The sequence below is a fragment of the Neophocaena asiaeorientalis genome, unplaced genomic scaffold, assembly GCF_003031525.2.
Source record: "Neophocaena asiaeorientalis asiaeorientalis breed wild unplaced genomic scaffold, Neophocaena_asiaeorientalis_V1.1 scaffold150, whole genome shotgun sequence".
NCBI lineage: Eukaryota > Metazoa > Chordata > Mammalia > Artiodactyla > Phocoenidae > Neophocaena > Neophocaena asiaeorientalis.
Genome location: NW_020176571.1, coordinates 12,482,556 through 12,496,169, shown reverse-complemented (window position 1 = coordinate 12,496,169; position 13,614 = coordinate 12,482,556). Strand labels below are relative to the sequence as shown.

At 33.7% G+C, this 13,614-nt stretch overlaps 1 protein-coding gene across 3 annotated transcripts in view; it reads left to right on the top strand.

The window, feature by feature from the left end:
• Window positions 1-11,794, top strand: part of LMO3 (LIM domain only 3) — a 62,399-nt gene extending 50,605 nt beyond the window's left edge. The window contains exon 4 of one of the 3 annotated variants that reach the window (XM_024733352.1): window positions 8,895-11,794. In XM_024733352.1, the coding sequence (XP_024589120.1) occupies window positions 8,895-9,000 (106 nt within the window). In that variant the 3' untranslated portion in view covers window positions 9,001-11,794. The remainder of the gene's footprint in view (window positions 1-8,894) is intronic. The other 2 variants (XM_024733354.1, XM_024733355.1) reach the window with 2 other exon arrangements.
• Window positions 11,795-13,614: the final 1,820 nt, after the last annotated feature.

Here is a 13,614-nt window from a genome sequence, read left to right as displayed (position 1 = left end):
TCAAAAATTATTGCACTTGATGGATTTTAATGAAAATAAATTCAGCACAGGTGTGAAAACACCTGAACATGGAAAATATTCAGTAAATATTAGTTTTGTCAAGTTCTCAGTTACTCTAATTGGCCGTTTTACCGTTAAATGCAGTATCTTCTTACGAGGCGCTATAGAGTAGTAGAAAGAGTATGATGTTTACGGTGAGAACTGGATTCAGATTCCATCCCCACCATATGCTAGCTGTGCAGTCTTGCGTAAGTCACTTAATTTCTCTGAGTTTGGTTGGCACATCCTTAAAATGGAGACACTAACGATTATCCTGCAGATTTTGAAAATTAAATGAAAGAATTTATAAGTACCAGGAACACAATAGGTTCTCAAAATTTAGTTCTTTTACCTTGATATTTATAATTTACTTTTACCACATAATATTTCACTAACTTGGTTTTTACATAAGATATCTCCTGCTAAATGTAGATATTCAGAATCTGGCCTTGTATACCTCACAATGTATAATTTACCCAGGAAATAATTCAAGAAGTCATCTTGCAACATCTTGAGTCTTCCCAATAGATGTTTGGAATCAAAGTAGGTTGATTCAGTCTGTAGTGACACTTAACCAAAAGTAAATTATCAAATGCACATATTTTTTATTGTAAGGATATGAATACAAAAACACAAATGTCCACACATCCTTACAGACTCATTAATATGCATGAGCCTCTATGTGTATATGTTTTAAAGGTATATTAGTAGTAAATTTAGAATATTTTTGTTTACTTACCACATTTCATCCACTAATAGCATTCACTAACAATAGAGTTATCTTTGTGCAACAATAACATTTACTGCTTTACTACTTATAAACAATTACATACTTATAGAGGAAAATTTAGAAAATAGAAAGGGATAAAGAATAACATTGTCCCATGTCTCACTGTTCTAAAAGAAATTGTTTTAATATTTTGGTATGTGGCTAGCCATACATTTTTCTATGCATATGTGGCAAATGATATATAGCATATACTTTATATTATAACCACATTTAAGCATCTTAAAGGAAAGTAACAAGGAAGAATCCTAATGTTTGTCACTTGGACATTTTCATTAATATAGTGTACATTTTTCCCTGCCTTTAAAATTTCTTTTATGACATTTTAAGCTTTCTTGTGTTCAGTTTTATGGATAAAGCTTCATACATTGCTAAATCAGTCTTCTGTCATCAGATGTGTAGGTTGTTTCTTCAAGTTTTTATAGCATCAGTATTATCAATCTAATGCGGACTTTATAAACAAATACTCAAATCTGTGTCAGGCTAAATTCACAGGAGCATAGTTAATTAGACGAACCATATAACAGTTTAAAGGCTTACATTATATATTGCCAAAATGCTCTCTGGAAAAGTTATACCAATTATTCTCACACCAGAAAAGAAAAAACAATGCATTCCCTCACATAAGTTCCAACACTGGGAATTATTATTTTAAAAGAAATCCTTAAAAAAAAAAAAAAAAAGAAATCCTTGTCACCTTGAGGGATGAAAGATGGTATCTCATTATCATTTTTAATTAGCATTTATTTGATTACTAGTGACGCTTTGATATTTCTCCTATTAGGCAACTGCCTGTTTATTCCTTTTGTCCATTTTTCTATTAGGGCAGGCTTACCTATTTTATCCGTGTTCTACACAGAAAATTAAAACATCACTCAGGTGCTAAACCCAGCCTGAATTCTATTATGATGCAAAGTAATTGTAGGTTGTTGATGCTATTTACAAATCGTATATCAATTTTATCTCACCATTGAAATAAAAAACTGCATTCACAATTACGTCTGTCTCCTCAGTGGAACTCAGTCAAGTAAGACAAACACTCCTAAATTTTGACTCTAAAACTGTTCACATTCTTATTGCTGCAGAATACTGTTCTAGTATCATTATTAAAGTACCTAATATATTTCTGTGTGCGCTTCATTTATTACATGCCATAATGGGACTGAATATCTTTAGTGCTGGTTATGCACAATTAACACTTAGTTATTGTCTTGTCACTTCCGTCTCTACAAGACAAACTTCTTTAATGCAAGAAGTCAGCTAATCTTCATCAGTCAAGCAAAGCAGACACATTTTGTTACTCTGAATCCAGAAGTTTTCAATATAGGAGACTCTCCTTATCCTTTGGCGTCTGCTTGGGAAATCTCTCCAATAAAGCCATCTGCCTCAGGAGCCTCTACTCATAGTAGCCAAATCATTGTCTTAGTATTGCACCTTTTCAAGTGACACACAAGGCCAATAGGTAATTTACAGGCACTTTCCCTTAAGCAAACTTTCTTGACCCCTGAAATTATGATTTTATAAATGCTTATAATTTTATTTAGCAAGTCATTTCATCTTAACTTTTAATCACAATATCGTTAAGTTCTAAAGCATTTCTGAATGTTTAAAAAAGATGGTAGTAACAATGAACTTTCAAGATGGGTGATCTTCTCTGTCCTTTTTAAAAGGGTAAGGCTAAAAATGTGAATCCTGAATTAAAATCTAAAAGTTCATCTATTTTGAAAGGACCTGAAGAAGGTTATTTTGAACATCTTGTATGATAACATGAATCTCATTCAGAATTGGAAAATTCTGAGTAATAGGTTAATTTCTTAAAGATGAGTAAAACCCCCCCCTTAGAAAATTCTAGGAAACTAAATGATGGTTTTATAAGAGAAGGGGAAAAATGCTTGTTTGTAATGAAATTGCCTCAAATATGTAGAACTGTGTAACATTAAAGAAAAAAAGCACTGTGCTAGGCTCTGTGGAAACAGAGGTGAATAAAATCCAGTTTCTCTCTTAGGGGTATCTAGAGTTTAGGGAGAGACATGACATCAAAGACTCACAGAAGAGAAGAATGTAATCAATGCTAAACAGATCTATACTGAGGGAAGAGAGGTCTGTGCTTCTTGAAGTCTTAAGAAAGCACCAAAGGGTTGATGTCCTGGGTGTTAAAGGACTCTCTAGGACTGGTTAGGATATAGGAAGTGTGTCTGGTGGGGGCGTGGAGGAAGTGAAGAAGGCTGGGTGCAGTGAAGAAAGGATTTTCCAGACAGATGGAGAAGCAGGCAAGGCATGGAGGTGTGAAAGCAAGTAATGTGTTCCGGAAATGAAAAGTGGCTCAGTGTGCTCAGAGATTAGAGAGGGAGTTTTGTAGGGACGTGGAGGAATATGAGGTAGAGAGAGGAAATTGTAAAGGTAGGAAATCAGTGGACTAAAGTCAACATGAGTCCAAATTTAAATTATTCGTCAAAAGTATCTTTGTTCTTTAAGGCTATTCAGTTCTAGAATAAGTCTTTCTTCACCAACATTTGTGGCCCACCCACTTCAAGTGGTAGTACAGGTTACGGTGGTATTTCAGAGGGTTCAAAAGAAAATTTACTCATGGTCATTTACCTCAGCACTGCTGCCCAGAGTGGGAAACCTGTTACACATTCATGAGAAAATTTGAAATGCCAAAGTAAATGATACACCAATAAATAAGTGCTTTGGGAAAGATCAGAATAAGTTGACGGGGTCAGGGAATACTGATGGAGGGAATGGAAACTACAGAATTTTGATTGATTGATTGATTGAAGTACAGTTGCTGTACAATATTATATGTTACAGGGGTACAATATCCACAACTTTTAAAGGTTCTACTCCATTTATATTTATTGTAAAACATTGGCTATGTTCCCCGTGTTGTACAGTATATCCGTATAGCTTATTTTATACCTAATAGTTTGTACCTCTTACTCCCGTACTCCTATATTCCCTTAAAGAAAGAATTTTTAGAATTTACGTAGATGGAAAAAAGGGAGAAATATCCCTGGCTAGGGAATAGCTAAGCAAAGGTGAGAAGATTATTGTTAGCAAATAATCATGAGAGCATATTTTTATACAGTGCTGATCACACACCAGACATTGTTCTGTTTTACATGTGCTAACTCATTTAATACTCAAAATAACCCAGAAGTAGGTACTATTATTAGCCTCATTTTACAGGTGAGGAAACTGAAGTGTAGAAAATTTAAATAACTTGCCCAAGATTACACAGATAGAAAAGGGTAGATTCAAAATTTGAACACAGGCAGTCTGGATTTAATCTCTGGATTCAGAGTCAGTATGAGGACCCTGACCTGTTTCGAGAAGAAGATTTGCTTTTCTGACAAAGTGGGTATAAATGGGAGTAGATATAGTGGAGTTAAAAAAAGGTAGATGCTAAATAATTGATAATAGGATTTGTGGCGTGGGTAGTGAAACTTGGTACAGAAAAGATTGTTCGGAATGCATTGTGTGATGACAACTGGGCTGTCACTGGGAAAAGACAGTAAATTTGTTCACAGGTGTACAATGAGTATATAACCTGCACTTCTTACTGAAAACACAGTACAGTATCAAAATCTCCATCTTTTAGTAACTGAGGATGCTAAATAGAACAGTAGAGACATTGGAAATATGGAATGGATCCCCTTTCTTTTTAAAGTGCTGTGGAAATGGAAATTAATTATAATAGGCAGTCACTAATGTTAGAAAAATAAGATGACTAAGTTAACATTTTCATTCTTAAAGAGGATATCACAAATGAAAGCTTCCTAGCAGAGGCATTTGATAACCTGCTCAAAACTACTCTAAGCCCCGTATTTGATAGTGATGGTTTCTTAATTATTGTCTGTACTTTTCAAGTCTCTAAGACCGTATGAATTCAACTAGAGTTACTCCAAAATATCTGGAAATTAAATCTATGATTAATTCTAAAACATTTAGATTAGGTGGCTTAATAATCTGATTGGGCATCTTTTTATTCCTTAACATATTTTTTTAATGATGGCAGAATTAATTGAACTGACTATATCACAAGCGATTAAGATTAATTTATAAGGAAGATTATCAGCTTATTTTCAAGAATTTTAGCCCGACCTATTACTATATATACATACGCTATCCTCTGGCCATCACTATTTTTATAATATTTTTCTGAAATGCTAAATCTCATCAGGATCTGGTTATAGAACATTGGAAATTAGCCTTTCTTACAAAATCACAGTTATAGATCATTTTGTTAGGTGTCCGATATCTGCATTGCTATTCCTCTAATTTCTTCATGTTTATATATAGGACATTTTAAAGGAAGATATCAATCCTAATTGCAAAACAATCATAATCTGTTCTTAACTATAGCTTTCAAAGCTGTTTTGTTTAAGTTATATGTGTGTGACATTCCTCACCTATGTTCTGTTTCATTTTGACCTTTAAGTATAAATTGATATGCACATAAAAGGTACTTTATCCAGTTGACAACATATTAGTATCAACATATCTCAGGTAGGAATATTTTAGATGAATTCCATTTATATTGCAAACATCTCATTGAATAATAGGCTCTCTTTTGAAAAGCTATGTAAAGAAGCAATAATAATACAAAAAACCTATATAACTTCATAGCCTCATGCTTTACCGCCTCCAGGTAGAAGCATGGATTTTTTTTAATTGCTTTCAGTCATTTATTTGTTTTTTTTAAATTGAAGTATAGTTGATTTACAATGTGTTGATTTCTGCTGTACAGCGGAGTGATTCAGTTATACTATATATATATTCTTTCTTATATTCTTTTTCATTATGGTTTATCACAGGATACTGAATATGTTTCCCTGTGCTATACAGTAGGACCTTGTTGTTTATCCATTGTATATATAATAGTTTGCACCTGCTAATCCCAAACTCCCAATCCATCCCTCCCTACCCCTCCCTCCTCCTTGGGAACCACAAGTCTGTTCTCTATGTCTGTGAATCTGTTTCTGTTTCGTAGATAAGTTCATTTGTGTCACATTTTAGATTCCACATGTAAGTGATATCATATGGTATTTGTCTTTCTCTTTTAGACGTACTTCCCTTAGTATGAAAATCTTTCGGGACTTCCCTGGCAGTCCAGTGGTTAAGACTCCATGCTTCCTCTGCTGGGGGCACAGGTTTGATCCCTGGTCAGGGAACTAAGATCCCACAGGCCATGCGGCATAGCCAAAATTAATTAATTAAAAAATTGATGCAAAAAAAATCCATAATGAACAAAAAATTAAAAAGAAATCTCTTACATCCATCCATATTGCTGCAAATGGCATTATTCCATCCTTTTTGTGGCTGAGTAGTATTCCACTGTGTGTGTGTGTGTGTGTGTGTGTGTGTGTGTGTGTGTGTGTGTGTATGCACCACATCTTCTTTATCCATTCATCTGTGAAAGCACAGTTAGGTTTCCATGTCTTGGCTATTGTGAATTGTAAAAGCATGGATCTTGAATCCAAAGAGACCAGGGTGCTTTTCCTTCCTCTACCATACACATTCTAGCTATGGAACCTTGGGCAGGTTTTTAAAATTCTGGAAGTGTTAGGTTTTTCATCTGAAAAAGGCAATGTTAATATTTACTTTCTCAGTTGGATTTAAGGAATAAATGTGATCACTGTATATACATGCTTAGCCTTAGCACATAGTAAGTAATTTATAAAAGGTGATTATTTTAATTACCTACATTCCAAACATTGAGGGAAGGCTTTACATATTACAATTCTACTCTTTACTGCCAACTTACTGATGTTAAAGATAAAAATCCTGAAGTTTCATTTTCAATATTGTGAATGGAAGGTTGGAATTTGAACCCTATTCATTGCAAATGTCTCTCTGCCTTTCATATACTTCTTATTTTAACATTCCTACCATCCAGTGATGTAGTTGTTTTATCTTACCCACAGAGAACTGACTCAGAGAGAGTATGAAATACACCCTATATCTTGCATTGAGTAGGTGAGAGCCACAGGACTCAGGACCAAATCCCCAGGCTCTTGGCTCAGTGCTTTTCTCACTATAATTACTCCGATTGTATTAATCTACAAATAGAAATTACCTAAATTTCAAGGCCCCTGAAGGTAAGGATGACATGACACAACATGACAAAAAAAAACAAAAACAAAACACATTTTTATTTGATAGCAAATAGAATTTGGAGGCTTGTTAACAAATTAAAGCAAAATTTTAGACAGTATGGAGTTGAAAAAGTACTTCCAGTTTAGTCAGTTTTTAGGGGAAAATAAGATTCAATAACATCAGCTGGAACACAAGAGTATTTTATTAAAATTATTTATTTTTGATGGATATTTTATTATTAGCTTATTAGTCAGTTCAAACTAATTTCAACATTAATATAAAGTGAAAAATGTGAACAGTAATCAAATATATTCTGCATGCTACTTTATATAATCTCACATAAAAGCTAAGTATCTAATTTGGCTACTTACCCCTGCCCAACAAAAGAAATATTTCCTTTTATTCAACATATCTTAATGATCAGGATAATCTACAAAAACTGGTTTATTCAAACACTACTTTTTAAGCACAATATTTCAAGTTTATAGTTTGCAACTAATAAAAAGAAGATATACTTAAAGTCCAAACTTGAATGTTCATTGTATCCAATAGTCTTGACCACAAACAACTGCAGGATTTCAAGATCAGGGCGTAGTCTGTACTTTCAATCAGCATCATCAGCAGGCAGTAATCCTGGGGGAAAAAAAGTAAATTCCACAAATAAACAGACCAATCTTCCTTTAAGAGGAAAGCTAATTCTTTTCAAACTACTTTTTTTATTACACTATTTTCCCCTCTATCTACTTAGCTAGAATAAGGATAAATTTCCAAAGCTACCCAGTTGGAAAATAAATAGGTTCTCTGTTTGTCTAGCATTCCAATCTTTGCAAATGTAAATCAGCCCAACTGCTCCTCATTTAAACCTTCAACTTCACAAAACATTAAAGGGTGGCTTTCATGACACAATTTAATCTATCCACTAAGATTTCTGCTTGAACATCATTTGAAATTGACTATCTGATAAAGAGAGACTACTATCAAAGGTCAGTGAGGTCAACTTATATAATTACAAGTAGTTTTACTGGGTCAACTCTACCAGACACTGCTGTTTGAAGGTTAAATTGTTACAATTAAAAATATATACAAATCTCCCCAGAGTTACTTTATTGTTAAATGTACCGGAAACAGCACAAGCATTTTTTCTGACCTTAATTGTGTCCAAAGTGTCACCACTGGGAAATTATACAAAAAGAGGACTTATTAAAAACATTACAATCTTGCACATTAAACAATGCTTTATAGAATAAAATACATAATTAGCTACTGGAAACTAGTTTATTTATCATATCAATATTAAGAAGTTCATCAGGTTACTCCTTTTGGTTTAATTGGAAGTACTCTAAGAAATACATTTACTACTTCATAGTTGGTGAACTTGCCACAGACAAAGGAATATGGCCCAGCATCTGAGTCTGATGCTAAAATAACTTTCATTTCAGAACAATTACTTCCAAATTACGAGAATTTAATCACATTTTAATAACAGAGTAAAAGGAAGCTTTAAGTGAGAAGCTCTAAAATGGGCTATTTTCTAATCATTTGATTCATTTTAATGCCTTTTACTTTTTTTATAAAATGGATAAAAGGGGAATGATGAAAGCGTCCATAATCACTGCCGTGAAATATTATTATCATTGTTTTATAATGAATGTAAATATAGATCAGTTCTTTTTTTCTTTCCAATATGGTAAAAAAAAAAAAAAATCACCTTTGCTGCCCAAGGTGTTTTCCTCAATGTTCTTATGAGTTTTACATATAAAAGTAGGATTTCAAATTTTGTGTGTAGCATTTCCTTAAATGACCAGAATGGTTTAATTTTGACACCAAGGCAACTTTCTAAGCCAAACTTTCAAACTCAGGGAATTACCATAAATTGAAATAATGAAATGATGATTAGGAAAAGAAATCTTCAAATCTATAGATCTGAGTGAAGTCATCTTAACCATTTTATTTTTGTAAATATTTTCAGATTTTGTGTTGGAGACAAATTTTTCCTAAAGAATAACATGATCCTTTGCCAGACGGACTACGAGGAAGGTTTAATGAAAGAAGGTTATGCACCCCAGGTTCGCTGATCTATCAACATCACCCCATTAAGAATACAAAGCACTCCATTCTTTTATCTTTTTTGCTCCACGTGTATATAAGAATTGACACAGGAACCAACTGAATAGCGTAGATATAGGAAAGCAGGATGGTTATATGGAATAAAAGGCGGACTGCATCTGTATGTAGTGAAATTGCCCCAGTTCAGAGTTGAATGTTTATTATAAGAGAAAAAAGTAATGTACATATTGCTGGATTTTTTTGCTTGCTATTCGTTTTTTTGTGTCACTTGGCATGAGATGTTTATTTTGGACTATTGTATATAATGTATTGTAATATTTGAAGCACAAATGTAATACAGTTTTATTGTGTTACCATTTGTGTTCTGTTTGCTTCTTTGTATTGTTGCATTTAGTACAATCAGTGTTTAAACTTACGGTATATTTATGCTTTCTGTATCTACCAGCTATTTTAAATGAGCTGTAACTTTCTAGTAAAGAATTGAAGAGCAAATCTCACTAATGATACACATATAAAGCAAGTCTATCAACATTAAAAATACTGAAAAAGAAGGACACACAAAGCGTTTTAGCAACATCCACTTATTGCCACAATGATTTAGAGTCTATCAGTGTTCTCATTATTACCCCCTATTTTCAGGGGGTTAAAGATCAGCTTTAAAAAAATGCATAAAAATTTCATCTTAAAGCACTTTCATTTTTTACCAACGTGAAAAGTGCCATTTTTAGAATAACTTTAAAGCTTAACAGTTATCCTTTTAATACCCTTTTTTTGTGTGTGCTCTTTACCTAATAAATGGCTTTGTTTTGTTTCCTTTAGCCATTCACCGCTTATGTGAGCTAGTGCCTTTGGGTATCATGTAAAAATTTTCCAAAGGGTTACTTTAAAAAAGTGTTACCACAATTATGAGATAATTTTAAAATGATAAATTTCTTGTACAAATTTTGCCCAGATCTCTCCATAAGAGGTAAGCGTATAATAACTTTATGATTTGATACATTTCTGGCACCAAAAGGTTTTGAATGCGGATCTACTGAAACCATGATAATGCACGTTGCATCTATGATCATATTTGAGGAGTGAAGTCACTTTTGATCAGAGCAACATAGTGCTCACAGAATCTTCTAGAAGAAGAGAAACAAAGGGATTGATAAAAAGCTGAGAACTGGTGATTATATATTTTTCTGTATTTACCTGCCACTTATTTTAATGTTCAAAAGTGAACACTTTAAAAGTTTGATGTGTCTTACTCTCATTGCTTTCTCTAAGTAATTACCCACTCAGAATTTATCACACTTGGGCTGAAATCTGTCATTCCATTTTTTAAAGGTGAAAGATTATTCCCTTATCTACATGATAGCTGATAAAAAAGAAAGCTTTCTAGAAACAAAAATTTTGGAGACTGATTATTTCAATTACAATTAAGGAAATAAAGTTGCGACTGTGTTCCTTTCTTTGGGGTTGCTCACACTTTGCTTCATTGCTTCTGTTCCCTGTACTCAAAACTACTTTTCAGCAGATCTGATTCCTCAACAGGCACAATGAAGCATATTTTTACTAGAGCAACTTTTAGTGCTGTGGGCTTTCTTTTTTCTATTCTTCTTTTTTCTTGATCACTTGTATAGGAAACAATATTTCCCAGTGTTACTTGCATACATACTTTGTCCTGCCGAATATGCATTGCAGATAAAAATTAAATGTGATACCTGAATTCTTGGTTTGGGGCCAACATATTAAACTGAAAAAACATGCTGGTGTGGATTTGAGTTGTTTTCAAACAAAGCTTTACTGTGAACATGCATGTGAATCTGGATATTGCCTCTCATTTTTAAGAAAACGGTTCTGTGAAAAGTGAGCGATATGTATTTTTACAGATGCTTCATGGTTGAGTGTTCAAGTCACATGTCCTCCAAATTTGAGATATACCCCCAAAAGAGAGTTTCAAAAATAACAGTTTGAGGCCCACAAAATAACTATTGATATTATTTTAACCTTTGAGCCTTACATTTATTTCATGAAAAGACTTGCATAGCCAAAACCAAAAAAAAGCAAAACAGAACAAATGGGTGGAAGGTGGGGGAGATATGTAAGAAGTGGTTTTCCTAGCACATCCCTGCTAATCCCCATTAAGAGTTGTTTGAAATTCATGTGGATGTAAAAATGTAATTGTCAGTATCTTTCTGCATCATCTTTTTTAGATTTCAATCGTTTTGCATATGCTTATCAATATGTCAAAATTCTTGTAAATTGGGACCAAATTTCTCTCAGCTTCTTGAAGCTGTTCAATTATCCCTGCCACCCAAAGACCAACAAGGTCTTTTGCTTAATCCTTTGGGAATTAATTCTTATGCTTTTTACTACAAACAAAATTACTCACCTGGATTAAAGATTAAGGCCTTAATCTCCTTAGATTATCTTTAATCTCCATAAAATGGTGGAACAAGACAGAAATAGGGCATTTTACAGCTAATTGCCCATAAATAGTAGCATTTTTGACTGAAGTACTAAGCTAATTGTCTTGACTACTCAAAGTCCCTGAATTGTTGTCAACTTTCCCCTTTGTGTTGTGTAGCCCTGACGTCACTTAGCTTGTTATCTGAAGCCTCCAGTAGAACATCTCCGATGGAGCATTGATTTCACAAGCAGCGAAAGCTCCCTTTCCAACACGCATCTCATATAGGCTGCCTATGATGAAGGACCAGGCACTTCCACTCCACTAGAGTGCTGGCTGAGTTTAAAAGCTGACCTGTGTTTGTAATTTCACTTTCATCTTGCTTAATAAATATCTGCTGGATTCTTTCATTCATTTCTTTAATATTCGGATTTATGTTTTTAATAAAAGGGGTATTACACTATTTGATTGCACTTAATGGGCAAAATCTAAGATGATATCTGGAAAGCATACTATGAAAAAGGAAAAGAAAAGTGTGTGAGGACATTTACTTTCAAAAGGTAAATCATAAGCAAAGTACCTCAGGTGCATTCTCCAAATATTATATTTAGGATCTCTGAGCTAGGTAGTTTGTTGCTATTTACTTTTGTGGGGAAAATAAAACTGTCAAAAATGAAGGTAGCAATTGCTGGGTATAATTTTGTACATTTATACGAATTTTAAGGGATCTTTCTGAAAGCAACCGCGTTGCTCTTGTCAGACTAAATTTCCAATTTCCTGGTTCCTGCATAATGAATTAAAACAAAAAACTCAACTAAATCCTACATTTTCAGGAAGAATGTTGTTCCTTCACTGAACCAGGGTGCTAAAAATTACATCTGTAGTAAAACACACCATAGGCAAGCTGATTTCTTTTTAACTATCACTTTAGGCAAACCACTCTCTGGATAGTCACTTAAACAATTTCATAGAAATGATACTGGCCAAACATACTTAGTGTTCACTTAACTAAGCTGCAGAGACAAGGTACATGTTTATTGTAATAGGCCATTAACGCAGAATACAATTTTGGCAAAAGCCCTTTGATTATTACTTTTTCTTAAAAATGCCATTACAGATATTTCCTAAATGTGATTTTAATGCAATGTAAGGTAATAGGAAGCAAAATTTTAATACAGCTATTATTTCACATGACATTTATTAAGTACCTACTACGTGACAGGCCTTGCCCTGAGCACTCAGCCTCCTTGTGAGGCCAACCTAGGATACTTTGCGTATCAGATAACTTTAGGAAGTCTTCGCACTGGTTTGTACTCAGCTCAAACCTGCGAATAACAAGCACACAAATCAAATACCGTCTTCTAGCTATTCAGCGTGTCATTGGTATGAAAGCCCCAGAAAATATCTCAAGTAATCAATGTGTTCAGAGAATTATCTCACACAAGTTACTCATTAACTCAATAGCACATAATAAAAAAGAACATCAATTAATTAATGAGTCACCCTCAGATCGCTATGATTACAGTAGCGCTCTGTTGAAACAGCCGTTATAAATGGAGCTGCCTCTCTTTATTCATTGTTTGCAGTTCGCCCATTATTTGGCTGAAACCAGTGTCATATTTAACATGTGCCTGTAGGTAATTGTGTGATTAGTATCATAGATGAAGAATTCTGAATATCTACTGCTTATAAAACCTTATAAATGGTCAGGGGAAAAATCAAGAAAAATCTCATTTTTGCTGTAGCTTCTTTTGAAACCAAGCTATTGGAAGGGTATTACCTTTCTAAAAAGTATATTTTTTACATTTATAATCAAGATGTAAGATTTCCATGTTAAACATTAGAAGGATTAGCTGCTAAACAAAAGTAAATTTTCCAATGTTTTAGAATACACGTAATTTCAGGAACTTTTCACAACGACTAAAATATGCATGACCAGTTTTGAAACATTTTGGTAACCCCCCAAAAGGACTTTTTTGCCTTTGGTGGGCCAGGTTGGGGAGGAGGTGTGGGAGCTGGCAGTGATAGGGGACAAGATTATAAGAAATGCCAAGTATTAGATGCAAAGTCACCAACAAAAGTTTCCCAACTATCTTGGTAAATGCCATTTCACTAAGCTTATAGAATAATTATGACAGTTCCCTTAGGTAAGTAAGAAACATCTGTTGGCAACACATAGCAGGTGTTAACAATTACACATACTGAAATTTTTTTAAATGTTAATTAAAAG